Raw genomic sequence first — 18,696 nt, forward strand, 5'->3', positions numbered from 1 at the left:
AACAAAGAAGAGCACAGAACAAAGGATGCTTCCTCACAAAAACAGCTCAACACTTTCACTTGCTCAGGGTCAGTTGAGTGCTATGTGTTAGTGAAAAGGGGCGGGGGGAGGGCGCTTTTTTCATACTTCTGATGTGCAAAGATGGGGCAGCAACTGATTAATTCTTTTTTAAAAAAATATAATTTTTTAATATCTTTATTTTATTTACTTATTTTTATGTAGTGCTGAGGATTGAACCCAGGGCCTCACACGTGCTAGGCAAGCGCTCTACTCCTGAGTCAGGACCCCAGCCCCCACAACTGATGAATTCTGATCTGGGGGGCTAGGAAATGTACACTCTTCATCCCTCTGGAGGAAGCCCCTTTTAGAAAACAAGTTTGTCCTACCTTGCTACCCTGATGATGGACCCTGTCACAAGTCCAGGTGAAATCCTGAATCCTGTCTCAAAGCAGAGTCTAAAGATCCACATGGTTTGCTCTAAGTTGCTAAAGCTGGCTTTGAATTTGTGATCCTCCTGCCTAAGTCTCTTGAGTAACTGGGATTGCAGATGTGTAGCATTACATCTGGCTAAGATACCACACAGTTTAAGGATGTCTACCAGCTGAGTACAGTGACACATAGCTGTAATCCCAGAGACTTGGGAGGCTAAGGCAAGATGATTGTAAGTTCAAAGCCATTCTCAGCAACTTAGCAAGACCTTGCCTCAAAATAAAAAACAAAAAGGACCAGGGATGTGGCTCAGTGGCTAAGCACCCCTGGGTTCAATCCCCAGTATAAGAAAAAAGAAAAAAAGGATGTTCAGCAAACGCTGAAATCAGTTATCTCTGGGTAATAAAATTTGAAATAATTTTATTGTTGACTTTTTTACCATAAACATGTTATCATTTCCGAGATACCTCAAAATTGTATTTCCAAGATACTATCATTCTCCTTTCATTATTGTGACCTTATAGTGTTTCTCTCCTTTAGAAAGCCAGTTCTCTTCTCCCCAGTCTAGGATTTTCCATAGGGACTACACAGATTCAAATATCCCAGAGGTTGGTTATCTACTAAAAATCAAAGTAAAAAGTATCTGGATATTAACTGTCAGAGGGAAAACCTGGGTGAAATGGAACTCCAAGACCCTAGAACTGCTTATGAAGCACACACTGGTATTCTATCAACCAAATGTCAGCAATCCACAGGGAGAGACCGAAAGCTCATGTAACAAAGGCTATAGTAGTGATGGGGAATGCTGCAAAAGTAGTCAAACAGTCCCTTTAAGAAAACTGCTGGTCTCCAAGCATCCTCTTCATATTTCCACATATATGAAGCACACAAAGACCAATGTTGAAAGATCCTAGAGGGAACAGAACTTGCTCCAAGCCAGGCATGGTGGTACATACCCTGTAATCCCAGTAGCTCGAGACAGGGCTGAGGTAGGAGGAAGGCGAGTTCAAAGCCATCCTCAGCAACTTAGCAAGGCCCTAAAGCAACTCATTGAGACCCTGTCTCTAAATAAAATTCAAAAAAGGGCTAGTGATGTGGCTCAGTGGTTAAGTGCCCCTGGGTTCAATCCCCAGTACCAAAACAAAAACAAAAACTTGCTCCAAGTATACTGAGAAATTTGCCTTCTTGGTTAATAACCTATTTATCAGATTATGCATGTAACATCCCCCCTTGAACTTCAACTTTCAATCATTTCTTATTATTCCTTATTCTGACTTCACAAAATCAGAATTAAATAAATTAGAAGTAGATATCAATTTGCTTAGAAATAAGCCAATACCAAAGAACATTTAGTTTTCTGATATGTGGATGCTAAGTCACAATAAGATGGGGGGTGGGGTGAAAATATTTTGGACTAGACAGAGGGGAGTGAAGGCAGGGGAGGGGGCATGGGGGAGAAATGATAGTACAATGAACTGGACATTATTACCCTATGTGCATACATGATTACATGACCTGTGTAACTCTACATCATGTAAAACCACATGAATGAGAAGTTATACTCCATGTATGTATGATGTGCCAAAATGCATTCTACTTTCATGTATAACTAATTTTCTAAAATTTAAAAATATAAAATTTTTTTTAAAAAAAACATACATTTGCTTAAAGTAAAAACTAAAAAGTTCTCTTTCTCCAGTCTTTGATATTATTCTTCATGAACATTATGGATACAGTAGACAAGTACACAAAAAATCCAGTATATCAAGTCAATAGTTTTCTTCATCATTTAGATCTTTTTTTTCTTTAATTAATTTTGTTCTATCCCAAAGAACACAAACCTCTGAGGAGTGAGTCAAAGGAGAAAAAGGAATGGAAATTTTTTTTTTTTTTTGTAGCTATAGATGTACAGCATGCCTTTATATGTTTATTTTATTTTGTTTATTTTAAGTATATTTCTTTTAGTTATAGTTGGACACAATATCTTTATTTTATTTTTATGTAGTGCTGAGGATCGAACCCAGGGCCTTGTACATGCCAGGCGAGTGCTCTACCACTGAGCCACAACCACAGCCCTTATTTGTTTATTTTTATGTGGTGCTGAGGATCAAACCCAGTGCCTCCCACATACAAGGCACTCTTCCACTGAGCTACAGCCCCAATCCAAGGAAGACATTTTAATTCTAAACCAAAGAAAAGAGAAAAAGGAGCAAAAGATGCATTTGTTTTAAAGTATCACAGATATGGTCTAATTATCAGGGCATTAATCAAAGATGATACCCAGATGCCCAATTAAGTTTTGTCCCTAAGCAATTCCATAAGAATATTCTCTTGTTTAGAGGTCTCCCTACTCATATTCAACACATATGTATGTATTTTTTTAAATCATCCTCCCCTTCAAAAAAAAGTATTTAGAATTTACTGGGGATACAATTCAATGGTAGAGTGCTTGCCTACCATGTGCAAATCCCTGGGTTTAATCCCCAGCATGGGAGAAAAAGAACTGGTGGAGGGAGGAAACAAGAGTTATATATACTCCAAAGTCTTCTTCCCAGGCCTGCCTTTTTTTAAAAAAAATCATTCTTTTTCCCCATATTTTTTATTGATACATTATAATCATACATAATAGTGGGATTCCTTGGCACATATTTGTATATGCACATGACATAACAATATAATTTGGTCACTGTAATTTCCCAGTATTTACCCTTTCCCTCCCCTCCTTCTTCCCCTGGTCCCTTTATTCTACTCTAATGGTCTCCCTTGGATTTTCATGAGATTTCCCTGCCCACCTTTTCTCTTTTCCTCTTTACCTTCAACATATGAGAGAAAACACATGACCCTTTGGCTTATCTTCCTTAACATAAGGCTCTCAGGTTCCATCCATTGTCCTGCAAGTGACTCAACTTCTTTCCTTTTTTTTTTTTTCTTTTCTTTGGTACCAGAGATTGAATCAAGGGGCACTTAACCACTGAGCCATATCCACAGCCCTTTTCGTTTTTTAGTTTGAGACAGGATCTCCCTAAGTTGTATAGGGCCTCACTATATTGCTGAGGCTGGCTTTGAATTTATGATACTCCCGCCTCAGTCTCCTAAGTCACTGGAATTATAAGTGTGAGCCACTACATCTGGTTTCATTCTTCTTTTATAGCTAAATAAAACTACACTGTGTATATATACCACAATTTCTTTTTTTTAAATATTTATTTATTTATGTATCTTTAGTTTTTTATTTTATTTTATTTTTTTTAGTTGTTGATAGGCCTTTATTTATTTATTTTTATGTGGTGCTGAGAATCAAACCCAGTTGCTTTTCATATGCCAGGCAAGTGCGCTACTGCTAAGTCACAATCCCAGCCCCTATCTTTAGTTTTTTAGGTGGATACATTAGTTTATTTTTATGTGATGCCGAGGATCAAACCAGTGCCTCATGCATGCTAGGTGAGCACTTTACCACTGAGCCACCACCCCAGCCCCCACAATCTTTATCCATTCATTCACTGACAAATACCTAGGCTTGTTCTATAGTTTGACTATTGTGAATTGTGCTGCTGTAAGCATAGGTATGCATATATTGCTACAGTATAATGACTTTAATTTTTTAGGATAAACACTGAGGAGGGGTATAGCTAGATCGTATGGTGATCCACTTCTAGTCTTTTGAGAAACTTTGACTTCCATAGTGGTGGTACTAATTTACAATCTTACCAAAAGTGTAAAAGTATTCCTTTTTTCCCCACATCCTCTCCAGCATTTATTATCGTTTGTATACTTCGTGATTGCAATTCTGATTGGAATGAGATAAAAATCTCATTCGAATTTTGATTTGCATTTCTCTAATTGCTAAAGATGTTAAATACAGTTTCTTATCAGCCATAAAATATGAAAAAGTTGACCAGTTCTACTGGTAACTCCAAGAAAATGAAAAATAAAGCAAGCTTATTTCTTTTTTTGGGGGGGGGGGGGGGGCTCCGGTATAAGGGGACAAATAGTCAAGACTAGTATCACTGATGCTGGGGATCAAACCTAGGGCCTGGTCCATGCTAGGCAAGTGCTTTACCACTGAGTCACATCTCCTGCTTCCAAATAATCTTTTCTAAACATGCTTAAATCTATTTTAAAATGAAGTAGGAAACAGAAGCAAGAGAGGAAAAGTATTTCCTCAAGCTTTCCTCGTATTGAACTAAGAAATTTTCAAAACAGGCTCAGGACTATAAAAAACACTATGATCAGATCAACTTCTATAGACCAACTATGGCCTATAAAAGAAAGCCACTGACTTATCAATATGCATCTATTTTCTAAGGTAGTTATTAAATTCTATGGGATTTGTTTAAAATTATAGGAAGTAAAAGGTAAAATTCAGCGTAACATATGAGAACAATTGAAGCTGGTTTTGAGAAGCTGGTTTTGTGATATTCTTTTGTGTATTTTAGCTATAGAATTTTACATAATAAAACGTGTCTCTAATAATGTTTTAAAAGTATGTAAAATATCCTGGGTTTGTAAGGGCTCACAGTCAGGAGTCTGGGGTAGGAAATCCCAATCTGTTTCATTAATTTAGCAATTTTGCTAGACTCTGTTCCAAATTAAAAAATAAAAAGGGCAGAGGATATATCTCAGTAGTAAAGCACCCCTGGGTTCAATAACCATACTGGTAGGAAAAAAATATATAAAGTACCATGTTTGAAAAAAAATGTGTATGATGCTGGGTGAGTAGCACATGTCTCTAATCCCAGCAATTTGGGAGGCTAACGAAGAAGGACTGAAAGTTTGAGGCCAGCCTCAGAAATTTAGCAAGACCCTCAGCAACTAGCAAGACCCTGTCTCAAAATAAAAAAATAAAAGGACTAGGGATGTAGCTCAGTGGTAAAGTGCCCTTAGGTTCCATCCCCAATACAAAAAAAGAAAAAGCATATTAAAAAGACAATTAATTTAAAAAAAGAGATTATAATATCAGGTAATAAAAGATAATAAAGTATCTCTGGAATAAGTTGAGCTAAATGTCTATTATTTGTACTTTTTTCCTGAAAAGGTATTCATGTCCCCCCAAATAAAATAAATTTGGTCACACCATAGTGGGCTCATCCCAAGGCCTCTGTCCACCCAGTCCTAGATCAGAGGCACCAAAACTCAGGCTCTCACCTCCTGAGGCAGTTCCAGCTTTGACCGGTCATCCAGGCCATTGGAATGCAAGCCCATCAGGTATGGAACAGGAGCATCTAAGAAATGCAGGAGAGAAGCTGGGAGAATAGGGACATAGACATGCTGCCACTGGAAAGGAAACATGAGAGCTGTAATCGTCTCCGCCACAGTCATCAGTCTCTGGTAATCTGGGTCAAAAAAAAAAGAAAGAAAGAAAGAAAAAAACACACACAAATCAATTAAAAATGAGGTACTTGCTTTTCAAATAGTAACTTAAAACCTTCAAAGCAATTTCACATTACAAAGGATCAGCATAAACTTCAGAAAGGACATGCTCAGTATGACTATTTTGTAGGTGTCAAAGATAACTTAGAGATTCCTACACACACACACACACACACACACACACACACACGTCCAACTAATAAGAAAATTTAATATGGAAATAAAGAAAAATAATAAATAGCACCTTGATTCAGTATGACCCCCTTCCCATACACAGGCCCAGCTAGTAATAAAATTTAGTATGGAAATAAACTGAAATAATAAATAGCACCTTGCTCCAGATACTACCCCAGATATATTGCATGCACACACTTAAGTACAAACGGATGAGATTAAAAAAAAAAAAAAAAAGCAATAGTAGTCAGGATCTTCACTCAGCATGGAAGCCAAAATAGTCTCAGTAATAAAGCTTTGAAAGCTGTCTATAACCTTGCTCCTGGTAATCAAAGTAGAGTATGACCTGTAAATAACTTTTAATTACCATGATAAATATTTTTTTGGTCTTGATCTCCAGTTCTTCACAAACCCCTGAAAACTTTATATGTTGAGATGAACAGAGGTGGCTGGGATGGAGAAAGCAGGGAGTCACCTGGATAGCTTCAGGATGGGTGCTGGTCACCAGAAAAGCCAAGGCTGGGAATTTCATCTCAACCCCAATCTTATGAGAGAGGGGAGGAATTGAAGATTTAAGTTCATCACCAGTGAGCAAATGTTTCATCAATCAGGCCTACATAGTAATAAAACCTCCATGAAAGATAGTTCAAAGATCTGGTGGCAAACATATTGAGGTGCTGGGAGGTAACACACTGGGAGAGGGCATGGAGGCTATATGCCCCTACCCCCCACAACTTTACTTATATATCTCTTCTATTTAGCTGTTCCTGAGTTGTATCATTACTCATAATAAATAAAAACCCATAAAAAAGTAAACCACTTCCCTGGGTTTGGTGAGCCATCTGGCAAATTACCAAATACATATAGAGGGCTATGGGAACCTCCCAAATGTATAGCCTACAGGTCAAAAATACAGATGGCCCTGACTTGTCACTGGTGGGGGTAGTCTTGTAAGACGGGGTCTTTACGTATGGGGTCTGTGATAACTTCAAGCAGTATCAGAATTTAATTAAACTGTTATGTCTAAAAAGCTGGAGAATTGATTGGTATGAAGAAAACCCTCTTATATTTGGTATCAATAGTATTTTGAGTAGAAACATATCAAATAAGTAATTCAAATAAATAGGAATCAACGACTTAAAATTCTTTATTTAAAACATTTTTGAGGGGATGGGGATATAGCTCAGTTGATAGAGTACTTGCCTTGCATGCACAAGGCCCTGGGTTCAATCCCCAGCACCACCAAAAAAAAAAAAAAAAACAAAAAAACATTTTAAGTCGGGCCCAGCAGCACACACCTATAATATCAGCTACTCATAAGGCTGAAGCAGGAGGATACAAGACCAGCCTGGGCAGTTTAGAGAAACTGTCTCAAAACAAAATTAAAATGGGTAAGTCAGTGGTAGAGCACTTGCATATGCATGTGCATGTGCAAGACCTGAGTTCATCCTCAGTACCACCAAAAAAGGAGGGGAAAAAAGACAAATATGTTTTGAGTACACTGCAGGAAACTACCTATATGCTTCTTTGAGGAAACTAAAGCAATTGACAGATCAGTGATATAGCCAATCAATGAGTAAAACTGAGCTCAGAGATCCTAGTACTGTGTGCCTTTAGTCCCAGCCAAGGATGCTGATGCAGTAAGATTACTTGAGCCCATGAACAAAAAAGTGAAACCAATTTCAAAAAAGATAATGAGCTAAGGTAGAGAACTTGTGGGAGGCCCTGAATTCAATCCCCAGTACCACAAAAATCTATTTAGTGAGAAGGACTGCTCCCCAATAATCTATCTACCCAAGAGCAAACATCTTAAGAATCTTACTATAACAATTTATTTTAAAATTCAAAATTAAGGGGCTAGGGTTGTGGCTCAATGGTAATTCAAATAAATAGGAATCAGTGACATGCCTTGCATGTGTGAGGCATTGGGTTCAATTCTCAGCACCAAATATGAATAAGTGAATAAAATAAAAATCCATCAGTGTCTAAAAAATTACTTTTAAAAATTCAAAATTAAGATATTTCAAAAGAATGCAAAGGCATGGGAGAAAACCTTCAACTGATATTTAAATCCACTTCCACTATACCTTATACACTGAGTCTTGAACACATGTCCTAAATAAACATCCCACAAATAAATCCCTTCTTTCAGTGTACATATGCACAATTTCTAGATTAAAAAACAAAAAGTCATTTTAATTACAAAAAGCTTCTTCCTTCCCTCACCAAGTCAGTAAAACAGGTAATAGTGCTTTATGTGGCTGGCATTCCTAACATTTCTGCTTAGGGACAGTAACTTCTCACAGTGTACCAACAGAGTACGGCAGTTCCTGAAATGCCATTGTTGTGAGACTTTCTGGACACTGGATATTCTATTCAGTACAGAAGTGCAGGATCTGAGAACATCTACTCCATAACCACAAATCAGGGAAGACTAGAATTTAAAGAGAAGGGCTTTTCTCTGTTCCATAAAAGCAAGATTAATAGTATAGAAATCTTGTTCTAGTTTTCCTCCTACCCTTCAGGATGACTGTAATCTAGTATTTGAAACTCAGACCACTTGATTCTGATAGGGTGGATAATTTTATTTGCTTCAGACTGAAATCTCTGAGGATGCTCTTTGAAATTCTTGTGATGCATTTGGCTGTGGCAATCTCAGAAATAGAATTCTTTTGGGAGTAAAAGATAATACTTCCTCCCTTTCAAGGCTAACCTCATTCCCTTCATGTAAAGTTTGGTTTAACAGATTACAAGAAATTTCAAATTTTCTGGCCTTTTTGGTCTAGTTGTGGGTTTTTTCCCTCTACATTTTTTTTTTTTAGCAACATCCCACCTTCAAGGATAGCTTAATAAATAATGCCTCAGGGATCCAGAAATCTGTGGCATCCACACTAGGAAGCTGAGACTACCAAGAATTATAAACAAAAGCCTATTTCTTTTCTTTTTCTTTCTTTTTTTTTTTTTTTTTTGGTACTGAGAATTGAATACAGGGTCACTCAACCATTGAATCACAAACCTATTTGTATTTTATTTAGACACAGGGTCTCACCTAGTTGCTTAGCACCTCGCTGTTGCTGAGGCTGGCTTTGAACCTGTGATCCTCCTGCCTCAGGCCCCCAAGCCACTGGGATTACAGGCTTGCACCACTGTGCCCGATGCAAAAGCCTATTTCTGTATACCAGTCAAAACAATAAAATCCGTATGTTCTTTGCCATTGCCCTTCTCTGTGCCCACCAGTTCAATAAGGTGAAACCAATAAATAGGAAGCAGCTCAAGGTCAGCTTCATCCAAAAGATTTCAGCCAATCAAAATCCACTATAGACACGAGCTCCAGGTAACTGTCTGGATTCTCTCACAGGTTCCGTCTCACCATGTTGTAATAAGCAATTACTTTTAATAAAAGGTGATAACATAAAGTATATTGGGATCACAACCACCATTATATTGGTAAGAAAGGAAGAATCAGCACATTTTTGTGACTTGTGTGTATGCAGAGAATGACATAAGACTTAGGATCACTCTACAAATAAGCCTCCTTAGCAAACTACCGGGCAACTCCTCATATTACTAACTGAATCATAAACTGCCCTTGCATACAGACACTTCCATTAAAATTATACAAACCAGGGACTGGTAGTAGAGCACTTGCCTAGCATGTGTGAGACATTGGGTTCAATCCTCAGAACCACTTGTAAATACATAAATAAATTAATTAAATAAACGTCCATTGACAACTTAAAAAAATTTTTTTACATTGTACAAAATGTTTCACACAACACTCTGCTCTCAGAAAAACAACCTAATCTGTATATACTGACATCTCCATGAAACATTGTTAAATGCAAGAAGCAAGGTACAAAACAATTAATACGCTCCCATTTGCATTGTTTTTAGGAAGTATAAATGTTGTGTGCCCATGACTATCTGGAAGGAAACAAGAAACTGTAGCAACCTCTAGGAGGGAGAACCTGAGGGCAGAGGTAAAAGTTTCATACTTCACTTTACACCCTTCTGCAAAGCTTTAAATTTCTACCATATAACTGAAATACTTTCTTATTTCAAGTTTCATCTTAATATACCAAACATATATCATAATATAAATGTATAATTTAAAGAGTGTTAACACTAATACATGTATACTCAACACCTAACAAAAAGTAGTATCTTGTTTAAAAATATTGGGGAAGAGAGAAATTTAAAAATTCATAGATTTCTTCTCAAGGGTAGGATTCTAGGCAGAAGAAAATACAAAGCAACTTTCTCTGCATTCTTTATCCACATATTATTTATTTAAAAAAAACTATTATCTTTGATAGAGATTCTTGAGAAACTTTATTTTTAGCACCACAGGAGGAAGGGAAATAGATTTCATTTTATTCTATTTGGAACTGTTTTGGATTTGTGTCTTAAATTCACACTGTAATTTAAAAAACTAGTTTAGGTATTAAAATACAATAGATACCTTACTAACTTCCACTTACCCAGCTCACTATATTAATTGATTTTCCCCATTCTCTCAGTAAAGCTTGCATTGCTCCCACACAAATTGCTTAACAAGAGTGGGCTCATTTGTTTCCAAACATGCTATGTAAACTTCTTTCTGTATTACAAAATGTAAGCAATTATCAGGTAAATAAATAGTAAAATATGAAGGCAAAAATAAAGGCCAGGTGCACTGGTGCATGCCTGGAATCCCAATGACTCAGGAGGCTGAAGCAGGAAGGTCACAAATTCAAGCCCAGTCTCAGCAATACAGTAAGACCCTGTTCTCAAAAAAAGAAGGGGTGGGAGTTGTACAAGAGGAGGGAAAGTAGTAGAGATGGAAATGGAATGAATTATATTCTATGTATGTATATTTATATTAAAATGAATCCTACTATTATGTATAACTGTAATGCACGACAAAATACATTTTAAAATAGAATTTTTTTTTTTAAATGTGGCTTAAGGGTAAAGCACCCCTGGTGCCAAAAAATAAGAGAAAGAAAATGTTAGTTCTTTAATGTTTAGTTTTTATTCATATTTTAGTTCTTAAAATGTTTAGTTCTCTAAACATAAAATTCTTTCAAAAGACTGAGTACTGCAAAATCGCTAAAAAATATTGTAATTAAATAGGCATACCAAAAGGGAAGTAAGCAAAAACTACTAAGGGAAACTACAAAAACATAGAGGTAGTCTGGTTAAATTGCATTCCACTTAAAAGCAAATTTATAAAAGTAATTAGAGGGCTGTGCTGTAGCTCAGTGGCAGAGTGCTTGCCTAGCATGTGTGAGGCACTGGGTTCAATCCTTAGCACTACATAAATACAAACAAATAAAATAAAGATATTGTCCGTTTAAAAAAAATTTAAAAAGTAATTAGAAAACCTAGATAACACAGTATGAGTGTGGTTTATATAAGAAAGCAAGGCAGACATCTAATTTGTGGACCCTAATCATGGGAAATGCCTAGACTCATCATCAAAAGATTGGTGACTATGCAGTTACATGTTTTAAGTTAAAATGTTTAATAAATGTATATATCACTTTTAGGGTTCCCAGACTCACTGACTTTTTCAATTGTCCTGTGAACAACCCCACTAAGCCATATCAGGTACAGAGATTTTGTTCTATATATTACTTTAAAACAACCACTAAGGTCAGGGTTGTAGCTCTGTGGTTGAATACATGCATGCAGTTCTAGGTTCCATCCCCAGCACCACAAAAATAAAACAATCACTAAAAAATAATACTATTAAAAATTTTTCCAGGGCTGGGGATGTGGCTCAAGCGGTAGCACACTCGCCTCGCATGCGTGTGACCCGGGTTCGATCTTCAGCACCACATACAAACAAAGATGTTGTGTCCACCAAAAGCTTAAAAAAATAAATAAAAATTCTCTGTCTCCCTCTCTCTCTCTTTAAAAAAAAAAATTTAAATTTTTCCATATGAACCAAAATAAAATATAAAATAGCTTGCACAAACAAAACACTGCTCAAATCTGTCAGTTAAGTCACTGAAAGGAGGGGCTGGGGATGTGGCTCAAGCGGTAGCGCACTCGCCTGGCATGCATGCAGCCCGGGTTCGATCCTCAGCACCACATACAAAAACAAAGATGTTGTGTCAGCCGATAACTAAAAAAAAAATAAATAAATATTAAAATTCTCTCTCTCTCCCTCTCTCTTTAAAAAAAAAAAAAAAAAAAAAAAGTCACTGAAAGGATTACACAGTTAGAATCTTGCAATTTAGCCTGGATTCCTTTTCCCTGAGTAACACTTCTATTCAAAAGGCAATACATGAAGCAGGCAACATTAACTGCAGTGGTGAGGTACATTTTGAACCAGAGGTTTTCATCTACAAAAGGATGATAACTTTGTGGACTGGGGTTGTGGCTCAGCGGTAGAGCGCTTATTAGACTACCATCATATATGCAGTCTGCCACTGACCAAAACATCATTATGTGGCATAAGACTCTATTTTAAACCAGAAGTTGCAAAGTAAAGCCTCAGGAACCACAGTTACCTACAGATGTTTTTTGTTTGACCCGCAGTATTTAGCAAGAACACTGCTGTCAACATTTAAAATTCACAGACTTCATGGGGCTGGGTTTATGGCTCAGCGGTAGAGTGCTCACCTCGCATGTGCAAGGCCCTGGGTTCGATCCTGAGCACCACATAAAAATAAATAAATAAAACAAAGTTAAGTTACAGATCTCACAATCTGATCATTTAAAAAAAAAATCACAGACTTCATGTTTTAAAAAAAAAGTCTAGGTCCTTGTGAAAAACTGAAAAATTTAAGTAACATAAGGCCAGCATCCCCACAAGGAATGAATTGGAGGTTGTAGCTGTTCATTCTAGATAGGGTATGTGCTCTTTGATTCAACATCACCTCCACTACATCACCTTCGAACTAGATCCAAAACACCAATCATTTCGTATCACTTCATGGCTACCTCCTCAGTTCTGGCTAGCATCATCTCTCATTTGGATTACTATAATGGCCGTCTAACTAGATTCTTGGCTTTCCTCCATTCCCTCTTTAGGGATATACGCTTAAGATAGTGGCTAAAATATCCTGTTAAAAGTTATTCATTTATTCAGAAGACATTTATTGAGCACTCTTATATACCAGTCACTATTTTAATGCTTAGAATACATCAGTGAGCAAAATGTAAACCTTGCCATTGTGAAAGTTAAATGTCATTCCATTGCCCCTGGATCAAATTTCTGAAACAATCTGAGCATCAAAATAAGTATTACCTACTAAGCAAAATAAAAATCTATGATTCCATACAATAATAAACAAATAAGGGAGAATCGAATATTCTTCCCTGTAGTAGAATGTGATTTACTAAATATAAATGAAATTAGAAAAACCACTATTTTTCAATCATCATAGAAATAATTGATTCAGACCAGAATGATTAATAAAACTCTTAGATAAACATCAATGTTCATAGCAGCTCAATTCACAATAGCTAAGCTATGGGAACCAACTTATGTGCCCTTCAAAGATGAATGGATAAAGAAAATGTGATATATATATATATACACACACACAATGGAATATTACTCTGCCATAAAGAAGAACGTAATTATGGCATTTGCAGGTAAATAGACGGATCTGGAGACCATCATGCTGAGTAAAATAAGCCCATCCCCAAAAACCAAAGGCTAAATGTTCTCTCTGATATGTGGATGCTAACACACAATGCAGAGGAGGTAGAAGTTCATTGGAATGAGGGGAAAGGAGGAAGATGGGAATGGGAAAAACAGTAGAATGAATCAGATATAACTTTCATATATATATTCATATATGCATATACAACCAGTATAACTCCATATCATGTACAACCACCAGAATGGGAAGTTATACTCCATGTATGTATAATGTGTCAATGCGCTGGGGTTGTAGCTCAGTAGTAGAGGAATTGTCTAGCATGTGTGAGGCACTGGGCTTGATTCTCAGCACCACATATACATAAATAAAATAAAAGTCCATCAACAACTAAAAAATAAATACATTAAAAATATATACTCTATTGTCATGTGTAACTAAAAAGAATAAAAAATTTTTAAAACTATTAGGCAAAACTTTGAAGATGAGTAGTAAATAATTTTTTGTTTCCTATATTTCTATAAATTACTTTTTAATTATAACAAGAAAATAATTTTCCAGTTAAGAAATGCAGCAGACACAATCTTAACCAAGTAATGTGATCAAATTAACATCACACAAAATAGGACAATACATGCCTGACAATACATGCCTCCTAAAATGGTAAAAATCAACATTATGTGCCTCCTGATAAGAGGCACTAAGAAAACCCCAATATTGCTTCTGTGATATTCCACCCCAAAATTACTAGAATCTAATCATGAGGGACTAACTAACACAAAATGAGGAACATCCTACAAAATAACATATCTGCACTCTTCAAAAATGTTAATGTTATGAAAGCAAGTAAAAGCTGAGAAAATGACAATTAAAACCAATGCATTTAGTAACTAGATTCTGGATCAGAAATGAAAAAAATAATCATAACAGATATTACTGGACAATAGTGAAACTTGAATATGGTATCAATGTTAATTTCCTAAATTTAATAATTATATAAGAGAATGTCCTCATTTTTAGGAAATAAAAGTTTGAGCATTCAGAAACCAAGAGATATGGTGTCTGTAATAATTCTCAATGGTTCAGCTATTTTCACATACATACAGAGTTCTCAGAGTACTAAAGCAAATATAGAAAAATATTAGCAACTGGTGAATTTGTGAGTGGGTATACAAGAGTTCTTCAAACATTCTTTGCAACTCTTCCATAAGTTGAAAATTATTTCTAAATAAAGAGCAAAAAAAATTATATCCTCTGATGGCTATATATCTCAAGGTAAAAGCCAAAGTCCTTACAATAGCCTACAAAACCCTATACAATCAGGCCTCCATCTCCTGCTACTCTCCTTCTCATTTACTCCACTTGATCCACTCTACTTTCCTCTTTGTTCTTTGAAGCACATTCTTGTCTTAGATCACTTATCCTGTGCCTTTTAAAATACTTTTCTATAGACATTAACAAGTAACTCAGAGAGGCCTAACCTAATCACCCCATTAAAAACTGGAATTTCTCTTCTCAAATACTATCCCTTTCCTGGTTTATTTTTCCTCAGAGTTTATTAACTACCATTTTGTATAATGTATTTATTGACATAATCACCACTCTTTTTCCCACTAAAATATAATTTCCACTACAGAAAGAAATTTTATCTGCTTTGTCCACCCCGTATCTCTGGTCCTTGAAACAATACCTGCCATATAGTATGCTCTCAGTAAATATCCTGAATGAATAAATTTTATATTATTTATGTGGCTTATTAAATAAGCATCTGTTTCCTTCTTTCGACTTACTATTTTTTCCAAATCTGCTGCTCACATTCAACTGACCATTTATAAAACAAATTCAGTGAAACTAACAATGGAAAAAAGCAAAACCTTATTTTTTCAAATACATTTTCTTCATAATTAAAGGATCACCCTTTGTGAATCCTTGATTTTACTTTTAGGCTGAGGGAGGAGCAAAAATACCCCTGTAGAATAACAGCATAGAACTGATAAAACATCACTTCTGGTGACCATCACCCCTTACCCCTCTTTTTAACCTTGGTAAACAAGAATGTTAGGAAGTAGGGTTCCCCTCTGAAACTGGAGTGCTTAGCAAAAGGCAGTGAGGATGGCCAATCCAAAATGTTAGCCTCCTCATGTTTCATCAATTTTTCATCCCCTACTTACCTGCAAAAGATTTGGGTTTTACTAAAACTGAAACAGCCCTTTAGTCAGTCACACTAACAAAAAATCACTCACTTTTCATGACTACGGAAAGTAGGAAGGCCCTATGCAGGCAAAAAGCTCTAGTAAGCACTGACTTACGCTGTGAATAGAGCAGGATTTGAAACTCCAGAAGGGCACAAGTAAAGAGCTGGAACACATTCTCCACCCCAAGCAGTTCAAAGACCTCTTTGACAGGAAAGTCAAATAGGGGAAGCTCATTGGTACTTGGTCTCTGGCAGATTATTGGCCCATAGACCCCTGAAAACTTCAAGGACCGGCCAGGAGGTGGGAGTGGCACCTCATAGAGTACGTTGTATATGTAGCTCTCAAGGGGCAGAGGAGGGGGCTGAGGTGAAGTGACTGCCTGATGAAGTTGCTCCAGCACACGCCGACATGCCTTCATGAAGGACATGGGTGTGATGAGGCAGATACACTTAGAGACATAGAGAGTGTCCCGGCTAATGTCATAGGAGTTGAAGCGCTGAAGTTTGGTCCCAGGAGTGCCTTCACTATCTTCCATGCCACTCTGGTCTCGGCCATCAGCAAGAGGAGCATGTAGGACATCATACTCAGCATTGTGCATATGGTAAAGGGTTTGCATTGCACTGCAGATCTGCTTGCTAGTCACCTCTTCGTAAAATGTAAGGGCAAACCCAAATGTTCGAGAGCCATCCTCTCTTGTGATAATAAAGGCATGGAACTGGGGCTCCCTGGGATCAGCCTGGGTCTTGAATGCCAGCCCTTTAGGCATACATAGCTGCAAAAAACAAGGCAACAAGTAGTAAGAACATTCACTGCTGATCCTCTTCAGAACACATTATCTTCATACCTACCTACCTAGCACCTATTGTGCTGGATATATACCTATCTGCCCTAAAGCTCAAGACATACAAGTAAATAAAATTATAATACAATCATCAGAGATATACCAAAGTATATACAAAGTGCTGGAGGAACACCAAACAGACAACTCAGTCTGAAAACATTAGAAAAAGCTCAGAAATGAGGTTATACTAAAATTCATCTTAGACACAATAGAAATAAAGGCATTTCAAGGACAGAAAGAAAATACACAAAGTTACAGAAGTAAAAGAGTGCTTGGCCTGGCACAATGGTGCATGCTTGTAATCCTACATCTCAGGAGGCTGAATCAGGAGGATCATAAGTTTGAGGCTAGTTTCAGCAACTTAGCAAGACCCTCAACAATTTAGCAAGATTCTATCTCCAAATTAAGAAAAAAAAATTAAAAGTACTGGGGATATAACTCAGTGACAAAGTGCCTCCAGGTTCAATCCCTTGGACAATTTAGGAAACAATAGGTAAATAAGCTCGATAATTATGATACATAATAAAGGGGTTGGGGTTGTGGCTCAGGGGTAGAGTGCTCGCCTAGCACACTCAAGGCCCTGGGTTCAATCCTCAGCACCACATAAAAATAAATAAAGGTATTGTGCCCATCTACAACCAAAAAACAAATATTAAAAAAAAAAAGATACATAAGAAGGAATTATGCTAGAAATACAAATGAAAATCAGACAGAGCAACTGTATACATAAAAATAAAATAAATTTATAAACAGTTTTAGATTTTACCAGATCATAACATTCTATTATCAATAAAATTATCTTTTCACATCAAAAAACATGCTCATTTCATATAAACCAAGAAGATGACATAATCAGGATAAACCTTTTCACTTTAACTCAGATGAGTTATACAAAGAAACTTGTATAATTAAACTGACCTGAATCAATCAGTCCTCATTTTCCCATTTTATATAAACGTAGCTATACAAATGAAATACTAATAGCCTGGATTAACAAATATAAGGACCTACATTATGTTGCATACATTAGCTTTGAACTTAATTTCCTGAAGCTTATGTATTTCTAGAATATAGCATATAAAAATGAAATAAGCAATGGTCAAAAGCTTTGGACTCTAAGACTCAGTTTCCTCATCTGTGAAGTAACAAATTTACTCTGTCTACTTCAGAAAAGTTATTGTATGTATCAAACATGATCATCCTCTAAAAACCATAGAATACTATGAGAAATGTAATAAAGGCAGTATAAAGATGTGGTCAAAAGCAGGGTCTGGAACCTAACTGCAGTACTGCAACTCTTATTAGCTATGTAACCTTTGACACATTACTAATCTCTCTAAATCTTAATTTTCCTATTTGTAAAATATGTACATTTGTATTTGTATGGGTGTGTGGGTGTTTATTTAATATTTCTTTGTAAGGGTATTAGGATTAGATGAGTATTAGTATTAGGGGTATTAGGATTAGATGAGTTAATTTATGTAATGTAAAATCCTCATTAGAATGCCTGGCACAGATAAATATTTAATAAAGGTCAGAATATTCCAAGTAGTATTCTTTCACATGAGATTTAAAATGCTGTTCTATCTAAAATTATGATAAAACCAAGAGGCCCATTTCTGCCATATTACTCAGATATATACAATGCAAAATGAGATAAAAACCACTTCAAAATTCAATCAAGTCATCTCAATGAAATAAGCAATCAATAGCTCAGTACTCCAAAATAAATTTATTGACTCTATAATACATATTTGTCTGACACAAAAGAAACATTGTGATTTTTTATATATTTGATATATTGATCAAAATGCAGAATCACGAACACTATGCATTACAATCTCTTTTTCAAAAGGTACTGATAAAGCCAGGCACGTGGAGCACACCTGTTATCCCAGTGGCTTGGGAGGCTGAGGCAGGAGGATCACAAATTCAAAGCCAGCCTCAAAATTTAGCAAGGCCTTAAGCAACTCAGTGAGACTCTATCTCTAAATAAAATACAAAAAAGGGCTGGGAATGGGTCTCAGTGATTAAGCACCCCTGACTTTAATCCCCTGTAACAACAACAAAAAAAAGGTACTGATAAGCC

General features: G+C 36.3%; 1 protein-coding gene across 4 annotated transcripts in view; it reads right to left on the reverse strand.

Annotated features, from left to right (window-relative positions):
* Positions 1-18,696, reverse strand: part of Dennd5a (DENN domain containing 5A) — an 89,279-nt gene that overhangs the window by 39,068 nt on the left and 31,515 nt on the right. For all 4 annotated transcript variants that reach the window (XM_076846851.1, XM_076846852.1, XM_076846854.1 and 1 more), the window contains exons 4-5: positions 15,881-16,538; positions 5,575-5,762 (exon numbers count right to left, since the gene is read on the reverse strand). In XM_076846851.1, the coding sequence (XP_076702966.1) occupies positions 5,575-5,762; positions 15,881-16,538 (846 nt within the window). The remainder of the gene's footprint in view (positions 1-5,574; positions 5,763-15,880; positions 16,539-18,696) is intronic.

Source organism: Callospermophilus lateralis, chromosome 2, assembly GCF_048772815.1.
Source record: "Callospermophilus lateralis isolate mCalLat2 chromosome 2, mCalLat2.hap1, whole genome shotgun sequence".
Classification (NCBI taxonomy): Eukaryota; Metazoa; Chordata; class Mammalia; order Rodentia; family Sciuridae; genus Callospermophilus; species Callospermophilus lateralis.